This window comes from Bemisia tabaci, chromosome 1 (genome assembly GCF_918797505.1).
Source record: "Bemisia tabaci chromosome 1, PGI_BMITA_v3".
NCBI lineage: Eukaryota > Metazoa > Arthropoda > Insecta > Hemiptera > Aleyrodidae > Bemisia > Bemisia tabaci.
The window spans coordinates 91,832,325-91,853,611 of NC_092793.1; the positions used below are offsets into that span (position 1 = coordinate 91,832,325).

At 40.5% G+C, this 21,287-nt stretch overlaps 1 protein-coding gene across 10 annotated transcripts in view; it reads left to right on the forward strand.

Moving 5' to 3' along the window:
* LUBEL (Linear Ubiquitin E3 ligase) overlaps positions 1-21,287 on the forward strand; it is a 197,029-nt gene that overhangs the window by 82,344 nt on the left and 93,398 nt on the right. For all 10 annotated transcript variants that reach the window (XR_011900886.1, XM_072306495.1, XM_072306497.1 and 7 more), the window contains 5 exons: positions 2,112-2,203; positions 2,727-2,840; positions 10,238-10,375; positions 13,265-13,363; positions 15,759-16,022. Coding sequence is in view for 9 of the 10 variants with exons in the window: in XM_072306495.1 (XP_072162596.1) it covers positions 2,112-2,203; positions 2,727-2,840; positions 10,238-10,375; positions 13,265-13,363; positions 15,759-16,022 (707 nt within the window). In the remaining variant the exon portion in view is untranslated. The remainder of the gene's footprint in view (positions 1-2,111; positions 2,204-2,726; positions 2,841-10,237; positions 10,376-13,264; positions 13,364-15,758; positions 16,023-21,287) is intronic.

Below are 21,287 nucleotides of genomic sequence, written 5' to 3' on the forward strand. Positions count from 1 at the left end.
TATATCTTTGTTTCTGTGATTGTTCATGTTTTGGTCAAGAGTTGTCTGATTTGAGGAATAGCTTCGAAATTCAAAGCTGAAGCCTTGGCGTGCAGCTGAATCACGTGACGTGAAGTGCCATACACACGGAAGAATGGCATTTTCCTACTAAAAATGATAATTTGCAGCTAAAAGTTGGAAAATAGGTAAAAATGGATGGTACTTGCACTGAATGAGCCGTTACTCTGCCAATTCTGAAGGATATCAGCAAACGCACCCAAGTAGCAGAGGTTGCAACAACTTGCAATAAAATCGTTTGATTCTTGCAACTAATAGATTGATGTGCAGATTGCCTACTCTTTCCCCCGAAGGAGCTATCATTGTCGGAACTAGTTGCAATTAAGTTGAAACATGTTTCAACTTCAAAGTATTGCTGGTTGCCTATCTTTAGATGTTAAACAACTTTGGTGCAGCAATTTTGCTATCTCAGCAGGTCGCAACTTTGTCTTCCGATCAGATCGGCGAAAACCGGCACTTATTGACCAAAAGTTGACCGAAAGTTGCAACTTTGTTGCAACTAATACCAACATTGTTTCAACTTTGTGCAACTTTTACATTGAAAAATGCTACTCGGGCAGCCCTCTGTCAGCCGCCACTCATCACACGGCTGTGGGGAGGGGGGGAGCGCTGACGGTGGTTTACAACGCAAAATGACAGTTCGAGGCATTTCTGTTAAAGATATAGGTATGTCTAAAGGGATGAAATATTTTCTCTGTAGAATGACAATTCGGCAATTTCCACTGGAATACATCGTTCATTTGTCTTACCTACAGCCTTGAAGATTCAACCTGTGTCACTTAAATCGGTTGAGCATCGAGTAAGATATTTTTATAATTTTTCTCCTTGTATGTGGCCACTTCTAACCTAATCACATATCAACTTGTAAGACCAAGCTGTCCTTCGAATGCGCAAATCTCAAAAATACCATACCTACGTATGCATAAGGTATATGGAAGATTTGTACATTGGTCCTACTCAAAGAAGCCATCGTCAAATGCAACAGAATAGGTTTTGACAACACATTTTCATCAAACTTTAAAACTTCATAGCAGAGGCTTTTTCTTACCTATTCTTCCTTTTTCTCCTATGTTTGAAAATAAAAGGGTTTTCAGGCAAATGTAAATTAGTAAATTAAAATGAAGCATCTATCCTTAGGGTGCGGCTTATTTTCGTCATGTCGGAAAATCGACGAGGTCCGGGTGGCAATCGATGATACCTATGAAAATAATAGGCTGTATAAAATTTGAGCCAATTTGAAGCTTTTTTAGCTGATGCTCAAAGGGATCAAAACTAAGGGGCAAAATTACATTGGTTTAAATGGGCGGAAAAACGCCTGATCTGCGCAAATGCGTTTTTTGGATCTAAAATGCGCTTGAATGAAGAAAACCTGACCAACTCTTAGAGAGGCATCTAGGGGCCCATTTGAAACGAGAAAATCACACTTTTGACTCATGAGTGGGGACAGGGGGGTCACGGCGTAGCCGGTTTTGAGGCGCCGCGCCTGGAGCTAAGAATTCGCTTTTGATCGAACTCAAAATAAGTGTTCCAAAGTTGAAGAGGCAAATTTATCTCACAACTTGATGAGAAATAATGTATAATAGTTGTTTTAGCCCTTGAGAACTATAGTTGGCCCTTTACAATGTTACCTCACGTACTATTTCTCGAGCCTGGAACGAAATTGGTATATATATTTTATCTTGCACTCGAGTGATCTCCCTACCCTCACCCATAGGTCAAAAGTGTGATTTTCTCGTTTCAAATGGGCCCCTAGATGCCTCTCTAAGAGTTGGTCAGGTTTTCTTCATTCAAGCGCATTTTAGATCCAAAAAACGCATTTGCGCAGATCAGGCGTTTTTCCGCCCATCTAAACCAATGTAATTTTGCCCCTTAGTTTTGATCCCTTTGAGCATCAGCTAAAAAAGCTTCAAATTGGCTCAAATTTTATACAGCTTATTAGTTTCATAGGTATCATCGATTGCCACCCGGACCTCGTCGATTTTCCAACATGACGAAAATAAGCCGCACCCTAATCTATCCTACTTCCTCGACATTCCATTTTGTTTTTGTTCTAGCACTAAAACCTGGGAATTGTGTTGATGTAAACATAGGAAGAAGCGTCGCATCAACAGGTACTTCACCTCCACCACAAAGCATATCAACTCAGGTAACTTAATAGTACATTCATTGCTTCAATATAATTGTCTCTAATTATATGTATGCACTCCAATAATCATAAGCAATAGGTACCTACCAAGCTTTTATTCTAATTTTTCCTTTTTTTTCTATCATCATAAGTAAAAGTGCTTTCTTTTTTTTTTGGGGGGGGGGGGGGGTGTTCATCATGAAGGTCATCTAATTCTAAGGTCTTTTCTGCCTTGCCAAGCAAAGGTTGCAGAGCTCTCACCAACTCGCACCAACTCTTAATTCGAGAAAAAACGTGCAAAGTTTGCGAGTTCTTATTTGAGAAATTTCATAAATCAGTTACTTTAATCTCTTCCTCTTGGAAATGTATTTATTACCACAAAAGTAACAATATTTACTTTTAAATCTTGACAGCTTTTTCTGTATCCGAGGGTATATAAGAGCTCCATATTCAAATTTTTTCTAGAAAAAATGTATTATATCTCCAGACAGTAGTTTTACAGTTTTTCTCTTTGATTAATCAACTTCTTATTCCTTTTTCATAGACTTATGATGTTGGAGGAGGAAAGCTAAGAAGAGCTGTGTCCTTAGCTGATCATGATTTATGGAAAACGCCAACCAGATCTGTTAGTAGACAGTCTCTTCTCAGTGACAGCGTGGTAATTTTAATTTTATTTTATCTACTAATTACTTAATTTATTTATTTCGTTATTTTTATTTATGTATACCTGCATAGTTAAGAATCTACATATCGACGGTGAAAGTCGGCAATCACATAACTCGTTTGCGGTGTCTGAAAATCTCCGCCTCTACGTCATTTTTTTAAAGGAGAACAAATTGATATTATTTCTTGAAGTTTTTGCAGAATTTTCTTCGCATTGAGAAGAAAAATCATGACAGTTTTAGAGAATTGCCGTTGAGTAGTTTCCCATTTAAAAAATAAAGTATGACAGGAAGTCTGCGACGTCGCAAACCGAGTTATGTGATTGCCGACTTCCACCGTCGATATATGTTTAAAATCATCAACTCATTCTTTTGTTTTAGACAGAAAAAAAAGAAGTGAATGAAAAGTACGTATCAGCATTAACCTAACCATTGAATTTTCGTACCCTCTGTAAGTATTTCAGATCTCTTGGAGTTCAATATAAATGACTTAGCGTCATAAAGGTATTTTAGGACCGTGAGGCCGTGATTGTAATGTTTGTGAGAGGAATATGTGTTCAAAAAAATCTTAATCTATCGCCAGCAAAAGCAATATTTAGACGAGTACACGTTGCCATGTAAACAAGGGAACAAATTAAACCTCTGTAGGTAGTTTTCAAGTCCATTTTGTCGGTTCGATTTGCAGCTTTGTGTTAGAGTCCAACCCTGAAAACTGTTAGAACGCTGGATAATGGGGGAAACCCCGTCTAGTTAGAAGAAGATACCCAGTGAAACCCTGGAATAATGTTTCGTTCTGGGGGTTTTAAGAAGAATTTTAGTAAAAACTAGTTCCAACGTAGGGTCATCTGTAAAAGCCCGAAAGTGGAGGTAGGAAACCATACGTAGGTATTTAGGGGTGTATAGCGCCCCCACGTCATGCACAATTGAACAGAAGTATTTTATATATTGCGATAGGATGAGCTGTCATGGCGTCTTGAGTTACATGAAATACCTTTCTCTTTGCACTGGCACCGGTTTGTGGAGCAAATTTTTTTACATCGGCACCTGATAAATCCTTGCACAATGCACAGAGCCTCCTGCGGTACCTAAAGGTTGCAGCTGTTCGCAGGATTATCTCTTACTTATATCTTCATCGACACTGATGATATGCTCCTTTAAAACATCAAATTCTGATCTGATTTTCATTTTGGTTAAAATTCCGTCTTCCCAAGTAGCATTGGTCGTAACAAATAGCGATTTTATCGGTTGATTATCGCGATAATATCGGTGGCACTTTATCGCAATATTATCGATTAAAAAAATGCAATTTATAGCGATTAAATCGCTATCAGAGTTAAGAATTTCGTGAAAGATTATGAGAAGAAATTTCATTAGGAAATTTCAAGAAATTTCATGAGGAAATTTCAAGAAGTTTCATGGGGAAAAAAGAAATTTCATGAAATTTCGTTCGATGAAATTACTTTTAGCAACTCTGATTGCTATGCATCCCAATGTTTTGTTAGATAGAATCGCGATCAGTTTTCGTTGATAAAATTGAGATTAAATCGCCATATATTGCGATTTTTGTCTCGATAATATCGCGATAAATTGCCGGTTGATAAAATCGCGATTTTATTGCGACAAGATCGAGGATAAGCGCTCAGATGTTGATGACCCAAGCAATTTTATCGCCGATAAAATCGCAATATATCGCGATTTTTCCGTTGAAATTTGCCGCTTGGGTTAGTTCCAAACCTGTACAGGCTATCTTTGACTCCCAAATCTATGACAATTACGTTCCGCAGTTACTCTTTTGCTTTTTCGACGCTTTAAATGTAAATTAATTCCATCCTCGAGTTTTCACCGATGGACTATTGTTAAAATTAGTTCTAACTAAAATTAGTCGTAAAAACCCGAAATGATAGTTGACTTTGGGTTTTTACAAACGCACATAGTCGCGAAATAGTTTAAACTAGTTTTTTTCGGGTTTGGACTCTAACATGTACGTTTCGGTGTGTAAGACATCAAGCCGTATTGATCCAGTTACAATATACCCACTGTTCCTGATCAAGATTAATGGATCCACCTAGGCTCTCGGTGATTTTTATGCCCAGTTATTGTGCGAGTTGTTCCGTGTCCGTCATCTCAATTTATTGGCGAACGACCTTTTATTTTCATTGTTTAATTTTAAGACTCAGCAAAAAAATGAAGATATCATGGACATACATTGGTAGATATATACAGGGTGTTTCAGACCACCCGTACCAGGCCTTTTTCTCGGTTGGTTTAGGTCGTACGAAGTCGGAGACCGCGGGGTTGAATAGGGAATTGACCCCAAGGAATCCGAATTTCGTAGTCCCGAAACCCCCCCCCACCTCCCCTTGGGGGGAGGGTCACGATGCTAAAAGTCACGGTTCCCGACCGAATTGCGAATAGATCGCATCAGAATTGAAAAGCACGGAAAATTTCCCGTGGAATTGACCCCTAAAAATCCAAAATCGGACCATCCAAGGCCCAAAAATGACTCCCTAAAGAGGGAGACAGTACCCCCCTCCATAATTTCTCTTTGGTCTCAAAATTGACGTAAATTCTCCAGAAAAAGACAGTTTCCCAGGTAATCGACCTCGAGAAATCCAAATTTCATGGTCCCGAAGCTCCTCTAGCCCCCTTGGGGGGTAAACGGGGGGGGGGGCAATTTTAAAGATCGGGGCTCCTTCCCGAATCGCAAATTGATTGCATCCAAATTGAGGAGCAGAACACATTTACATCTTAAGTGACTCCTAAGAGTTCTAATAGACCCCCTGAACGGCAGAAAGTAACCCCCTGAGGAAGGGGGCCTCACCCCCGCCAAAAATTTCTCAGGATTCCTCTTTGGTCGCAAAATTGACGTCGGTTCTCCAGAAAAAGATGGTTTCCCATGTAATCGACCCCGAGGACTTTAAATTTCATGTTCCCTGAGCTCCTCGGGGTCGATTACATGGGAAACCATCTTTTTCTGGAGAACCGACGTCAATTTTGCGACCAAAGAGGAATCCTGAGAAATTTTTGGCGGGGGTGAGGCCCCCTTCCTCAGGGGGTTACTTTCTGCCGTTCAGGGGGTCTATTAGAACTCTTAGGAGTCACTTAAGATGTAAATGTGTTCTGCTCCTCAATTTGGATGCAATCAATTTGCGATTCGGGAAGGAGCCCCGATCTTTAAAATTGCCCCCCCCCGTTTACCCCCCAAGGGGGGCTAGAGGAGCTTCGGGACCATGAAATTTGGATTTCTCGAGGTCGATTACCTGGGAAACTGTCTTTTTCTGGAGAATTTACGTCAATTTTGAGACCAAAGAGAAATTATGGAGGGGGGTACTGTCTCCCTCTTTAGGGAGTCATTTTTGGGCCTTGGATGGTCCGATTTTGGATTTTTAGGGGTCAATTCCACGTGAAATTTTCCGTGCTTTTCAATTCTGATGCGATCTATTCGCAATTCGGTCGGGAACCGTGACTTTTAGCATCGTGACCCTCCCCCCAAGGGGGGGTGGGGGGGTTTCGGGACTACGAAATTCGGATTCCTTGGGGTCAATTCCCTATTCAACCCCGCGGTCTCCGACTTCGTACGACCTAAACCAACCGAGAAAAAGGCCTGGTACGGGTGGTCTGAAACACCCTGTACACTCTTGTAAATTTTCTTGCACAAACAATAACTGTACTGAGACCTCTTGAAACTTATGCTTAGTAATACCTACCTACAAATGAATGAAAATACTCTTGTCAGTCACGTAATGAGTCGCGCAGCCCATACAAAAGGTTAAGCAACAATAAACCAGAACTAAACCTTTAATAACACTAAAACTATAATGCTGTCTGTACTTCTTCGAGTGGACTCCCCATTCCTCAACTGGAATCAAGTGAAAATTATGTCGTTTTGTCCATTGACAATTTTAGTAAAGCGGCTTGGACAGAGAATTCTGCAATTTACTCAGGGGTGAAAGAATAAGAAGACTCGAAGTCAAAAAATTCAGATCAACATGACCTCTCAATGGTTCGCCAAAAAAAATGATCTTGGTGTCATAATTTCCAAAAAAAATAAGAGCGAAGTATCAAAGTGGGTAGGTACAAGTATGAAATTGAATATTTTCCAAAATGTGAAATACTTCTTGGGGAAGTTATTCACCAGTTATTCACTTTGAAAGTAATAACCAATGGCAAAATATTCAATGAACAAGTAAGTTCTAAGCCTCCAGGGAAATCGGTCTCAGGAAGTCGTATCACTTCCAAAAAAATGAAGCAGTTAATGATTTGAAATACTTGTTTCAAGTAAAACTGGTCGCTGCCGGCACGAGAGTCGGGTTCAATCCTCAGTGGTGACGGGTTTTAAGGACACGTAAAATTCCGTCTTCACTCCAATACCCTATCTTCTCCCTTAGAGGCGGCAGGGTGGGAAAGAGACACGGCCATCCGGTAGGAGTTAGTCCACACTGTTCGGCTGCGATCTGATTAAATTACGTACCTATTACTCACAATGTGCTCCCCTGCCAGCGATAAGTACCTATTGCAATGGATTCGAGCGGTAGAATCCACTGAAAAGTTGGGGAGGGATCACTGCTTAAACTCAATCTCCTATATACTTAATCACATTATTGTGTCTGCGTATGAAAAACAGGCGTTGCGGTTGGAAACAGTGCTCTGTGTTTCCTGTCCAGATAACAGTTCAGCCAAAAATTGTAAGGATGAGAAAAAATGATGTCATACAGAGTTTTAGCTCCTCAGTTCCAGTGTGAACGCAATCAGCCTGGAGAACAAGAGTCCCGTGTAGGGCCCTGATCAACCAGACGGATTGGGCCGCAGGGGAGAAGGGAAGTTAAAGCGACGCTACTCGCAATTTTAAGAAAATCTCTGAAATCAGTCTCGTCTTAGCTCATCAGCGATCCTGGTCAGGCTGCGATCGTCCCGCCACGCCGCGCCGTGGTCCAAGCGAATTCCGCGCCGAGTCGTGTGTGGTTTTAAGAGTGTGTTCCTGATATTGTTTCATTTGTTGTTATTATTCAAAGTCTAAAGGAGAGGGTTCCGTCGAAATTTTAGAATAAAAGTGTCCGCAGAAGCCCTAGCTACGTGTAGCTCTTTTCGTCTCCTACCTGTCCTTCGTTCCGAGGAGCAGCGGAAGACTCCCCGCCTTTTTCCTCATACCTTGTACATTTCCGCTGGTGGAGCTACCCCCCTCCCCCCCTTCTAAAAAGAAGAGATCGAGTGTCGGGTGGTCTTTCATCTCGTCGCCTTAGCGCACTCCCCGCTTCCGCTGTTTTTTTTCGCCCGTCACACTATCAGGGGGAGGTATAAACAATGAAGCCTAACTCGGTGGAGGCATGATCGTGCTCTAAAAAATTCTGCGCTCGAAAAAAGTCTATGTTCTGCAGATTCTTTCAGAGTTAATACAACCTGATCGATCGTCAACTTAGTAGACGGCCACTGAACTCTTGGGGCCCAATTAGCATTTCTAAACGGAAAAATCGCTATATATTGCGATTTAATCTACGATAAAATTGCCAAGATCATCAAAATCTGAGCGATTATCCTGGATCTTATCGCGATAAAATCGCGATATTTTCGAGATAAAACTCGCAATAAATGGCGATTTAATATCGATTTTATCGGCGAAAATTGATCGAGATTTTATCGAACCAAAAATTGCGATGTGTAGCGCTTTAATCGCCATATATCGCAATTTTTTATGCGAGAATATCTCGATATATTGCAACCGATATAATCGCGATAACCAACGGATAAAATCGCTATTTATTGCGATCACTGCTACTTGGGGAAATGTGATAGGTGTGAAAAGGACAAGTGGGTGGTGGAGCACGTGGCTTAACTTTGGGGTGCACGACGGAATTTGCCAGTATCCAGGTTTTCGGAGGACCCATCTGCCGGTCAGCCCCGGCTCCCCACAACATAGGGTGTCCCGAAAGTAAATGGACTCATGCTGTCATTTCAAAACGAAGCAAGCTAGAAATGTGTTCTTGGTTTCATTTTAAAGATCAAGTCATCTCCTATCGACTGAGACAATATCTCTCCATTCGGACTAAAATTAACCAAGTTACGACAGCTTTTGTAGAAGGTGTTCGCAAACCACCTACGGGTTTTCTACGAAAAAAATTCTTACCGTGATTTAGTCCTCAGTTCCGCTCCCATCCGACTTTCTCATGCTTGTCCCCTTGCTTCTCAAAGTATTTTCTATTGCTGTTAATACATTTCCGCATCCTTTCCTCCCATTTAACAAGCATCGTCTTGTAAAATTACCTTCCAGGAATGTTTTTAAAAGTTTTTTGGACGGCCGTCCTGATTTCAGCTTTTGTGGCGAATCTCAGACCGCGAAGATCTTTTTTAAGCGTCGGAAACAGCCAGGAATCACATGGAGCGAGATTTGGGCTGTGCGGAGGGTGCCCAAGAAGCGGAACACCTTTACTTTCTTAAAATTCCCTTGTAAAATTGGATGTGTGCACCCGCGCATTGTCTTGATGCAAAATCCACGAATTTTTCACGAATTCCCTCTGAAAATCGTCCATCTTAACTCGTTATTATGATAACGCCAGAAGTTAGTCGACGTTTGTACAGTGTTGCTAAGATATCATTGGTGTTGACAAGCAGATAAAATAAAAACGCATTAGAAATGTTTTAAAGACGAAGGGGATGAATAAAAAGTACGAACCGCAAAAAACTTGTAGGCGGCACGCAAACATGCTTCACAGAAACTGTTATAACTTCGTCAATTTTTGTCCGAATGAAGTGATCTTGGTCTCAATCAATAGAAAATTTTTAAAATGAGACCAAGAACATATTTCTAGCTTGGCTCGTTTTAAAATGACTGCACCAGTCCACTTACTTTTGGGACACCATGTGTACAATTACTACTACAATTACCGCTGCCGCCGCTTCTGTTACCGCGGTCATCGCAGCACGCAGTCGCTAACGCTACTGCTACTACTAAAATAAAACCAGATGACACTCAAAAATCACTTGCAGTGTGGTGTCACGTGGGTATCAATAAACATGAGAAAAAATTAAGATACCTAAGTTCATTCTCCATTAGTTCAACTTTGTAATCTTAAAATAATGTTTCCGTAAGCCTGTTGTTTTTGATAGTCTGTAAGCACCTACATCAGATGGATGTACAACAGCCACTGTACATGGTTAATTAAAAATAAAATTTCATTTATTCTTAAAAATACAATTTCATTTATTCTTCTGATGGGTCACGGTTTCGCAAGTCTTTGTACGGGCTGCATGAATAATCTCCTAATTTATGTCGATGATACCTTAAATGTTTTCAATGGACCAATATTCAGTAATCGAACCTACCTCAATGCTCTCACACTTTTCTCAGTAGAATTAAAATACATACCGTTAATGGACTTTTTTTTGTTCCTTCTTCCAGAGCCTACCAATAACTCCAGTAAGAACTCCAGAGGATGACGATTCTCTACTAAACTTTGAAACCCAACAACAAGCAATAAAACGTCAACATCCCGTGGGTCGAAGATCATTTGATGCCTCTCATCAGAATATAATTCGGGTCATTACTTACTTGTAGTTCATGCTTTTTTGTTTGTAAAGTCATGAAAAAGTATAGGTCATCATCTCCATGATGTCAGTCCATAAAGGGTGTCCCAAAAGTCCCTTCCACCCCCTCGAAAATTTTACCTAATTAATATTTTGAAACGAAACTTTGGGGATGTTCATAGATCAATGTTAGCTACTTTTGGGGTCCCCAAAAATTTAACTCCCCCCCCCCCCCCATTGAGAGGGGCTACGGACCCCAACTTTCTTTTTCAAATGGCAACCCTCCCTTTGTGACACATCAATCAAAAGAGGATGAAAAAAAAATTGGCGCAAACCGCAAGTCAAAATCTTAATTTTTGAGAAAATGGCGGCCGGTCAAAGTTCAAAATAACGGAAATTTCACATCTCCGTTTTTGTTGACGGATTGGGATGAGACCTGGTATCCGGTGGTTTTTCGGGTCGAGATAAACAATTCGGGCATTACTTTTCAGGAAAATTTTGTCTTTTTCAAAATGGTGGCGGTCAAAATGGCGATCTAGAGCGGCAAGAGAATATTTAGACTGCTTATCGGTGGCTTTGCATGAAACTTGGTATCCTGGAGCATGTCGGCACGAAAAAAACGAATCTTTCATTGAACATTGGAAATTCTACATAACTTCAAGATGGCGCCGGAAAAGTGGCGGAAAATCGGTATTACGGACGCTTACGGTAGGATTCGCATAAACCTCGGGGTCTTGTTGGTTTCTATTCGACAAAAATGACTTTCTCGCATTACATTTTTGAAATGTTATAAACTACAGTCGAACCTCGATAACTCGAAGCTGAAGGGAAGCGATGAAAAATTCGAGTTATTGAGGTTTCGAGATTATCGAGGTTTCGAGTTAACGAGGTTTGGAGATGAAAAATTCGAGTTATCGAGGTTGGAGGTTCGAGGTTGGTGCTAGGTCAATTTAGAAAAAAAAAACCGTTATTTGTTTTACGTTATCATAATAAGGGAATATTGGGGAATGAAAGTAGGAACTAATATTTAACCTCACGTCCGATTGGGGTAGGGCAATGGTTTATTATTGGAAAAAATATGTACACAAAGATCAAGAATTAAATTTTAAAAAACTGAGTTATTCTGCTCTGCTGCAAGTGTTGCAAACGGTGTCTATCTACCTCATTTTCAAGTGTTACCAAAGCAGAAAAAACATCCTCGTTTTTTAATATCGTTGAGAGGGTGCTGGGTGGGATACCGAACTCTTTTGCAATTTGTTCCTTTGTCTTCGCACCTCTGTTTTTCACCGCCTCCAATATGCTCACTTTTTGGGCGACTCTCAACGCGGAACACTTGCGCATTTTTTTTTAACGCGTCACAACATTAACTGATGATAAACTGATTAACCTGCCACCGCTGATTGCCTGCGGCCGCCTTGAGATTATCTGGGCCGAAGCATCCTTCGAGTTATAGAGGTTTTTCTCCAATTCCTTCGAGTTACTGAGGTACATATTTGACACATGGTAGTTGCCTTCGAGTTATAGAGTTAAACCGCCGATTCCTTCGAGTTACTGAGGTACAAATGAGCCTCAAATGTCTTCGAGTTAACGGAACAAATTTTTCGAGTTATCGAGGATTTTGGCCTTCTGCGGAAGGGAACGGACATTTTCTTCGAGTTATTGAGGTTTTCGAGTTATCGAGGTTCGAGTTATCGAGGTTCGACTGTATCAAAATGGCGGCCGAGTTTCATGCGAATCCAACTGTAAGCGTCCGTAATACCAATTTTCCGCCACTTTTCCGGCGCCATCTTGAAGTTATGCAGAATTTCCAATGTTCAATGAAAGATTCGTTTTTTTCGTGCCGACATCCTTCAGGATACCAAGTTTCATACAAAGCCACCGATAAGCAGTCTAAATATTCTCTTGCCGCTCTAGATCGCCATTTTGACCGCCACCATTTTGAAAAAGACAAAATTTTCCTGAAAACTAATGCCCGAATCGTTTATCTCGACCCGAAAAACCACCGGATACCAGGTCTCATCCTAATCCGTCAACAAAAACGGAGATGTGAAATTTCCGTTATTTTGAACTTCGACCGGCCGCCATTTTCTCAAAAATTAAGATTTTGACTTGCGATTTGCGCCAATTTTTTTTTCATCCTCTTTTGATTGATGTGTCACAAAGGGAGGGTTGCCATTTGAAAAAGAAAGTTGGGGTCCGTAGCCCCTCTCAATGGGGGGGGGGGAGTTAAATTTTTGGGGACCCTAAAAGTAGCTAACATTGATCTATGAACATCCCCAAAGTTTCGTTTCAAAATATCAATTAGGTAAAATTTTCGAGGGAGTGGAAGGGACTTTCGGGACACCCTGCATAAAGGCTGTCCCTAAAGTGATGCGTTGGTAGCTATGGGTGAACAAATGAAACTAGCAAACTAAAACTATTACGTACTTATTCAGCCTGAAAGAGTAACTTTGTTAGCTTTCTCACAAGTTCTCGCCTTAGGTCCTTAGGCTTATTTGGTCAATAAACAAGTGTTCAAGAGAAATTGTTAAGAGGAACCCTCATCTACTTCTTACAACGTTAAGTTTTTCTACGTTTGCTATTCTTGAAAATTTTTTAAGCTGCTACTTTCATTTTTAGGTCATTCATATCCCTCATAAAATCTACGCCCCCCCCCCTTAATTCGGCCTGCATGACTTCTTTGTCGTCAATACCTGTATTATAAATTGTCATAATTATAAAATATTGTTTGAATTTCTCTATTGAAATGGTTACTTAAACCATATTGGTATGGTTACCTTTAAAATGAGTGAAAAACACAATTGGTGAGCTCCTCTGTTTATAATGAGACGGATTGTCTATGGGTGTGTTTCCTTTATTTTGCATATCGTTTTCCTTCAATTTTGTTTCTCTCTCTTTGCAGCCTTTTGTCAGGCGAGCAGGATCGCAACCTCCGGAATATTTAAGCACCATGGTTAAAAAGCAAGTTACGCAAGGCTTGGAGATGGCTGAACTCTTGAGAGTAAGTTTCTTGTTTTCTATAATTGTTGGATAGTTTAACTGTAATCTTCAAAGCTCTTTCAAAGGGTGTGAAATATCTACTGGATTGGACTATTTTGATAAAACCATAGAAGGGATCATAAAGAATGTGAGTCACAATTGAAATGAAAAAAAAAAAAAAATTGAAGCAGATGAAAAGAAAGAAAGAGAGAGGTGACCAAAAGTGCTACTTTAATGGTTTAGTTAGACGCATTCATCTAGATTTTCTCGATTTTGGATTTTGCAATTTTGCAATTTTTGGGATTTTCTCGAAGATTAGTTGGTCACAAGGGAGAAACAATTACTCCAGGCATTCTGCTTAAAATAGGGCCTGGAAAAAAAATTGCGAGCCAGCCAATTTTTTTTTTTTTATTCAGTTAGGCCCCCTGATGTCCCTCATAAAAGTCCTGACGATTCTGAGCTTCCCAATTAAAGGGGGGGGGGGGGCAAATGCCCCCAAAAATCAGTTTGCGAAATATCTCGGGAAAAAAAGCAGAAAAGGGAATATTGTCAGGACATCAATTTTGTTTCTAATGGAATTCCTCACAAGAATCATGTTCAATTTGTTTTATGGAACATCCCCCCCCCCCTAAAAAAAACAAAAATTGGCTACCTCGCGATTTTTTCGTTTAGATTTTAAATCGTGCCCGGATAACTGGAGGGAGGAGCGCAAATGACTCTTCGGCCTGAAGCGCATATTGTGTATTACTTATAAAGCAAACCCCGCACCATCATTGGTGCAGCCCAAAGCCTAGGGATTTTATCAATGGCCTTGATGACGTTACGAAAAGCCCGAGGGGCGCGGTCAGAGGGCGCGGTTCCGGGGACTCAGGAGAGTTGCCAATCTACGAAGACTAACTAATGGAGGAAGAATGAGATTTTTGGGGTAGCAAAAAGGGGTTTTTTTTTAGATACAATTTTAGTGATGTTCATGGACAACACGATCGTAATGGTGCCTGCGGTTTATTCATTCAATTGAATGGACCCTCCGCGCCTCCCCGCATCACACGTCGTCGGCACTCGGGTAGTTACGATCCAGCGTGCATAATCGCCTGATGGACCCTTCCCCCCTCCCCCCCTTCGTTTAAAGAATCTGACTCTATCGATATTCCATTGCCTTCACCTAATTTTCAACTCTTTCCCACATGTTGCCTGTGTCTGTTTATTTTTGATTGGCACAATATTTCTCTTTGAAGGTCAAGAATATTTCATGCCATGACTATAGTACAAATAACTGGAAAGGTAAAAACGGAACTCCACCACTTACCCGGACCTATTTTACTCGTCAATTCGGTACTCAGGCTTCAGGGGTATTCATTGAATTGGTCAGTCGAAATGTACTTTTTGCTTCCACTTTGGCTGGAAATCTTTTCTTTTTATACTTCCTCTCTCAGTGGATTTTTATGCAATGAGTAAGTCTAAGGGGTTTCAAGTGCGCCATTCGAAAGGAGTGCACTTATGACTGAAACATAGGTTTTCTTAACTTTTATCTAATGACGGCAATCGAGAGAAAAGTTCACTCAGAAGTGCAAAAAATTTGGGTAACCTAAAATGGTAAATGGGATATTAATTGCACGGTATCGTAGCTGGCGCGGCGGTGGAATTCGTAAAGGAAGATAGGTACATGGCGGCGTCGCGGTGGCGGTGTGTCGTGATGTTGGTCCGTTGAAGGCTATAAGGAGGCCAGGCCGTGAGATTTTGACGATTCATTTCTTTCGGAACATTTTCCCACCTTTCTTAGTGCATTTTTTACTTCCATTTGCCATTTGTAAAAAACCGTGTTCTTCTCGAATAGAGCTCTTGCATGCGTGGGGGGTTCGCGATTTTAGTACCTTTTCTTATGAAAAATTTTGCGAGAAACACGATAGTGCCACTGGTTTTTTTTCTGAAATCCACTCTAAATCTTAAAAAAAACGCTCAAAGTTGAGGTCGTAATAGTTGGAGGCTTCCCAAGCTACCCTGAGAGTCCATTTGCATATAAAGGCAAACTCTGTATGCAAAAAGTGGATCAAATACGTTAACAGGGGGTTTCCTTTTCATTTGAGGACTCCAAAACTGAAAACACGCAACCCTATGCTAATGTATCTATTTGCTCCCAATCTTTGCATAGAAAGTTTGTCTCGATATATGTAAAGGTGGACTCTCAGGGTAGCGTGGGATATCTCCTCCATTACCTATCGTCAACTGCAAAATATCCTAAAATTTTCCGATCCCGAGGAGGGGCCGATTTCGGTCCAAATCGCGACCCCTCCTTTCAAAATTTGAAATCGGTACCTATTCTGATCATCGTTTGAGCAAGTACCAAGTCCCTCCCTCGTTTCAAAAGAGAAGGAATGCTCCAGATAGTATCAGCTGAAGGCATATTCTGTTACCTTTAGGAGGCTCAGCAGCATCATTTCAGCACTGAGGATCTAGGCGTTGCGTTGACGCACTGTGGGGACACTGATCCTGTGGAATGGCTTATAGACAATTGGCAGAACATGATTGACACCGTTGTGACACTCGCAACAAATTATGGCCATGAACGGAAGGAAAATACAATAGGCACTATTTCTACTAATGAAGCAATGGAAGCACTGAGGATGCATAATGGCAATGTCTGGGCAGCAGTCACTGAATGCATAGAACAACGGCAGAAGAAAGTGAGTTTAGGTTTACAATTTTACCGAAATTAGTCTGACTTTTCCGCAGATCATGGACTTGAAGTTTGTATTTATTTAACTGTAAGACTACTCAAGTAATAGGTCTTCCAGTACTATTCCAGAGTTTATAAACAGTCCTTTTCTATTTCATATTTTTTTATATTCTTAATTTGATGGTATTGTTTGTTTGATGGTTTTGTGGTATTTTGTATTTTATATTTCAGGTATATATAGCCTCCAGAGGCGCTTTGTTCCTCTGATGTACAGATATCGTTAAGATCATCAAGAGTTAGGGAAAACTTGGTTTGAGACGGCGCACGGTGGAGCGAAGCATAGGAATGCCCGGTCATCGCCTTGCTCCCCAACTTGTTTCGACTATTTCACTCGTTCCAATGGGCATTTCGTGATGAAACTTGGGCATCTAATGGTATTTCGATCGCAGAATTCATTTTTGACCTTACTTTTCTTGATTTATTGACGGAAATACATAATTTTGGGGGTTATTTCTAACTTTCAGTAGAAACGTGAAAAGATAAGTTACTCAAAGATAAATTTTACTCGTTCCTGTAGGCATATCGTGTTGAAACTTCATAGGCTTGTGGCATTTTGATCGTAGAATTCATTTCTGACCTTACTTTTCTTGATATGTTAACGCAAATGCACGATTTTTGGGGGTTTTCAAACTTTCGGCGGAAACATAAAAAGATAAGTTGCTCAAAGATAAATTTTACTCATTCTTGTCGGAATTTCGTGTTGAAACCTGTTGCAATCATGGTATTTTGAACGCTGAATTTATTTTTGACATTAGAATTGTTTTTATGTCGACGTAATTACACTACTTTGGTTTTTTTTTTAACTTCTGGTAGAAAAGAAAAGTTACTCGAAGATAGAATTAACTCGTTCTGGTAAAAAGCACGTGTTGAATCGTTGATGCACGATCATACTTTCATTTTAGAACCAATTTTTGAGCTTACTTTGGTTTTTTTACATCACATGCATACGTGCCTTTGAAGGATTTTATTCAAAAATCGATCGGAATGCAGAAAGAAAATTTACGCAGAGATTTTATCTGTTCCGATTGACATTTCATGTTGCAACTATTGATTTCCTGTGATACTTTCATTGAGGAATAAAAATTTGATGTGACTTATAATTCAATTGCTCGATCGAAAGACAAAAGGAAGCTATTTTTATCGATACTAGGATCTCTAAATGTAACGAATGCTCATGTTTTTATATCCATTATGAAAAAAATATCGTATTACCGTTACCCTCTTTTTTTTTTTTTTTTTTTTTTTTTTTTTTTTTTTTGCTTTGTACAAATTTAAGTTAATACATAGCCATTGCAGGGCACAAAACCTATAAACGAAACTTAGAATTAAACGATCAACACTGTCAACGAGATTGAATTGCACGGTAAATCGGTCCATCTCATATCACGAATCACGTTATCTCAGGATCAGTTGGGACACTTCCAACGCTTCGTATAGGATTTTATCTATACCGCGCCTGCAGCGCCAAGCGCTTCGGGATGTTGGGCTGCAAAGTGGTCAGGAGGTGTAACCCCTACTATGATGAATAATTCATTCAAAGGTATTGATAGAACATTCAGCATTTTTATTTCCTCCTTAAAATGCCAAATAATCACATAAGATAAAAACAAAAACAGCTCTGTTTCCCCGCCTCGATCGCGAGTTCGCGAACCTCTCGAATGATGAATTTTGGCCCAAAAATGGCCAAAAGTAAGGTCAAAATTGAATTCTACGATGAAAATACTGTAAGTACATCAAATTTTAAAATGAAAATCAGACTAAGTGTATTAAGACGCCAAGATAATTCAGCTAGATGTAGAGAAACAGCGAATTCCGTCCTCACTTTTTCGGACAAAAATCGATGTAACTTTCAAAGTGGCAGCTGGTGGCAGCCAAATACGACGGATTCCTCATCCTGAGGGATCACTGGAACACGCCTTATGCATGATTGGACGGCGAAATGCGGCGAAATTTTTAAAAGTCTATTCAAACTTTTATTTTCTTATTTTCGGAAGGGTCATCTTTGATCAAACATTACAACGTATAGAATTGAGTAAATTTAACTTTTTAATAGTGAAATATGTTCTTCATACACCCTAGAATAAGATCCAAGCATTCATATTTGTGTCAATTGCTGCCACTCGAAGAGGCAGGTATGGAAACCAACCTTAGAAAACACAGCAAAATCGGCCGTTACAGAAAATGTCAACTTCAGGAGTCCAGAGGGCAAAAGTATTTGACAAAATCATTAAACCAACACTAGATTCATAAAATATGGATCCTTAGGAACACATTCCATCACATCTTTATGCAAAACATGAGAACACCCCATGTCCGAGGTTTTACCCATTTCGTCCCACTGTGCGGCGGGAAGCATGTGAGCGTGCGCGGTGGGAGGGGAGCGGGGAGTGGAGGAGAAACCGGTTTATGAGTTCTTTCTATTCCAGAGTTTATAAACACGTCCTTTTCTATTTCATATTTTTTATATTCTTAACTAGCCGAGGTGGCTCGCTTCGCTCGCCTCGCGTCTAGCCGGTGGCTCCGCCCCCTGGACCCCCGGTCACTCGCTTCGCGAGTGACTTACGGCTCGCAAGCGAGCCGTATTCCGTGCCGTAAATGCAAAAAGATGATAAAGTAATGTAATCCAATAAGAACTCTTTTCTGAATACATGAATACGAGAGGCATTCCTTCCTAAATTAGTTTACCTGTTTTCAGTTCCGTAATGATCTTTCTTGTAAATTTTCAAAAGAAAAACGAAATTACGTGAAATTGCCAGGAAGCATTATGGATAGTTTTCCTGTAAGGGATTTTTCTTCGGGGAGGGGGGGGGGCATTAACTGTGAGTTAAAAAAGGCGAAGTCCCTCCGGAATATGACAATGTAAGCCCTGCGCACTTGGTATTGGCCAGTAGGAGTAGCTCACTGGCGTCCTCCAGGACTTCAGCCAACACCACGCCAAAGCCACAGACTTATGAACGAACGGGGTACAAAACGTATTACCTTATAAAAGAGGGATTTTCGGTTACTCGGCACTGACCGGCAAAATACATGTAAATTTGGAGTTACTCCTCCTAGTCGTTAGCTACTCACTCAAGGAACATTCTGCGTAAAAAATTCGAGTGAATTGTTTGAATGTGTAAATTATTAGACTCATTAATTAGTAGACGCACTAGAAAGAGACAAATTTCATGCCTAGGACGCAACAATCTCGCACATTTGCACCCAGAAAATTGAGTAGAAATTGTGTAGAACGTTTCTGGCGAAAACAGGTGTACAATAGCCTCACACTGGGTTGGACACTAAAAAACCGAGGATATTCCGTAAAAAAAAGGAAAGGAAAGAAAGTATGAATAGAAATTGCTAAATATCCATTCATCGACTGGTGCGGCCGCAAAAGAACGTATCTCGCGAATACAGAGGCAAAATAGTATCACTCAGTATCGGACACTCACAAATCGGAAATGTTCCGTGAAAAAAGAAAGAAAAATTTAGCAGATATTGTTAAGTAAGTACCCATTGATCAACTAACATAACCGTAAAAGAACGTATCCGACGAAAGCAGATGAGCGATGGGCAACCTCTCAAAAAGTCGCGAGATTTCGAAATCTAATCTGTGTTGCTCTCGAGATGCAGGATGCAGCTAAGTTGGCAGCGTACACGAATAGACTGATTTTCGGAGCAACTCAGAAGAAGCAATTCAGTCCTGAAAACATTTTGTTTCCTGTTTTTTCCCACGGTTTTCCTTTGCTCTTCGATAAAGGTGGCTGATGTAGGGGTAACGGGAGGGACGAACATAATTCTGCAGCGATAAGGAAGAACGCCGTATGAGTCTTCAGACGATACCAAATTTCCCCTGGAAAACCACTAAATTTCAGGAAAATTTTTGAATGCTTGTCTACCAATTTCTAGGATAATTTTGTTTTTAATTTGATCTAAAACGTCTGAAAATTTCATGGGGAAAATATTCATAATTTTCCTGAAAAATAAACATTTTATCGAAGAAAATTTGGCAACTCTCGAATGTTCATAAGTCGTTCTTCCTTAGCAGGGCAGAATTGCAAACACTGCGCTTTAAAAAAGAGACCATTTTCAGCTTTTTTCAAAGTATTCGGACATAACTCCAATAAAAATACAATGAGAGCATTAGCGCGAAGTTTGGATGTCGCTCCCTGGTCGGAAAATCATGTTTTGACTTGTCTGCCGACAAAATCTCGTCAAAGCGTTCAAGAATAGCTGGGCCTGGACATGAGTCAGGAGACCAGGCGGCAGCACTAGATCTCAATTCGTCATCCTTTTTTCCCTTCCTGCTCGGCCTAGTGGAGCTCCAAAAAAATTGATGAAATTTCTCTCATCGGGTTCGATTTCAACTTTCTCAGTTTTACGTTCTACTAAAAAAGTTTATTACAATGAACTAAATTTCGTCGTGATATGATGATAAGTAACGGAAATATCGTTCAGCAAGTTATAAATGCAGCAGTTGTGGTACCGATCTTACCGTAGTATCATGTATTTTCATTAGTTTGACCACCATTCTGCTCAAAATTTCACCGCGAATCGAAAAATGTACACTGTAAAAAAAATTTCCGAATGATAGAAAAAATTGCATGTTTACTGTCTTTAAATTTTGAGGGTCAGATTTTGTTTGACATATGAGACAGTAAGGCTGCGGGCAGTCTCGGTCTCGAGGGTTGTTAGACATAAGGACGGGAAAACCCATGTCATCGCGCCGCTTCGACAGTTTTATGGAACCGCGTATAGCTGTGGCGGCTTCCTTTTATTCAGACAGAGCAGTGCTGAGACAGAGTCCGAGTTTGACCTTCGGCGTTGGGTGAAGGCTGTGTAGTAGTAATATGGAGAGGGGTCTATTTGCATCTCTCAGCGGTTTACACAGATGTGGCTGAAAAATTGGAAATTCTCATAGTTTTGCGAGCATCTAGGAGCTAGAAGCTTTCAATCTACCCAAAAATCGTAAAAATCGCCCCGGTAGATCTCTCAAAATAGGCGTTACAACAGGAACATACGCCAATTCCCGGGAACTTAAGGCCGGAGGAGGGTAGATTTGGCTTTAAGAGCGTCTCAGGAAGAATAGTCTGAAAAATCTGGAAGTCTGACAGTTTTGCGAGCATCTGGAAGCTAGAAGCTTCCAGTCGACCCAAAAATCGTAAAAGTCGCCCCGGTAGATCTCTCAAATTAGGCGCCACAACGGAAACATACCGCAACTCTCGGAAACTTA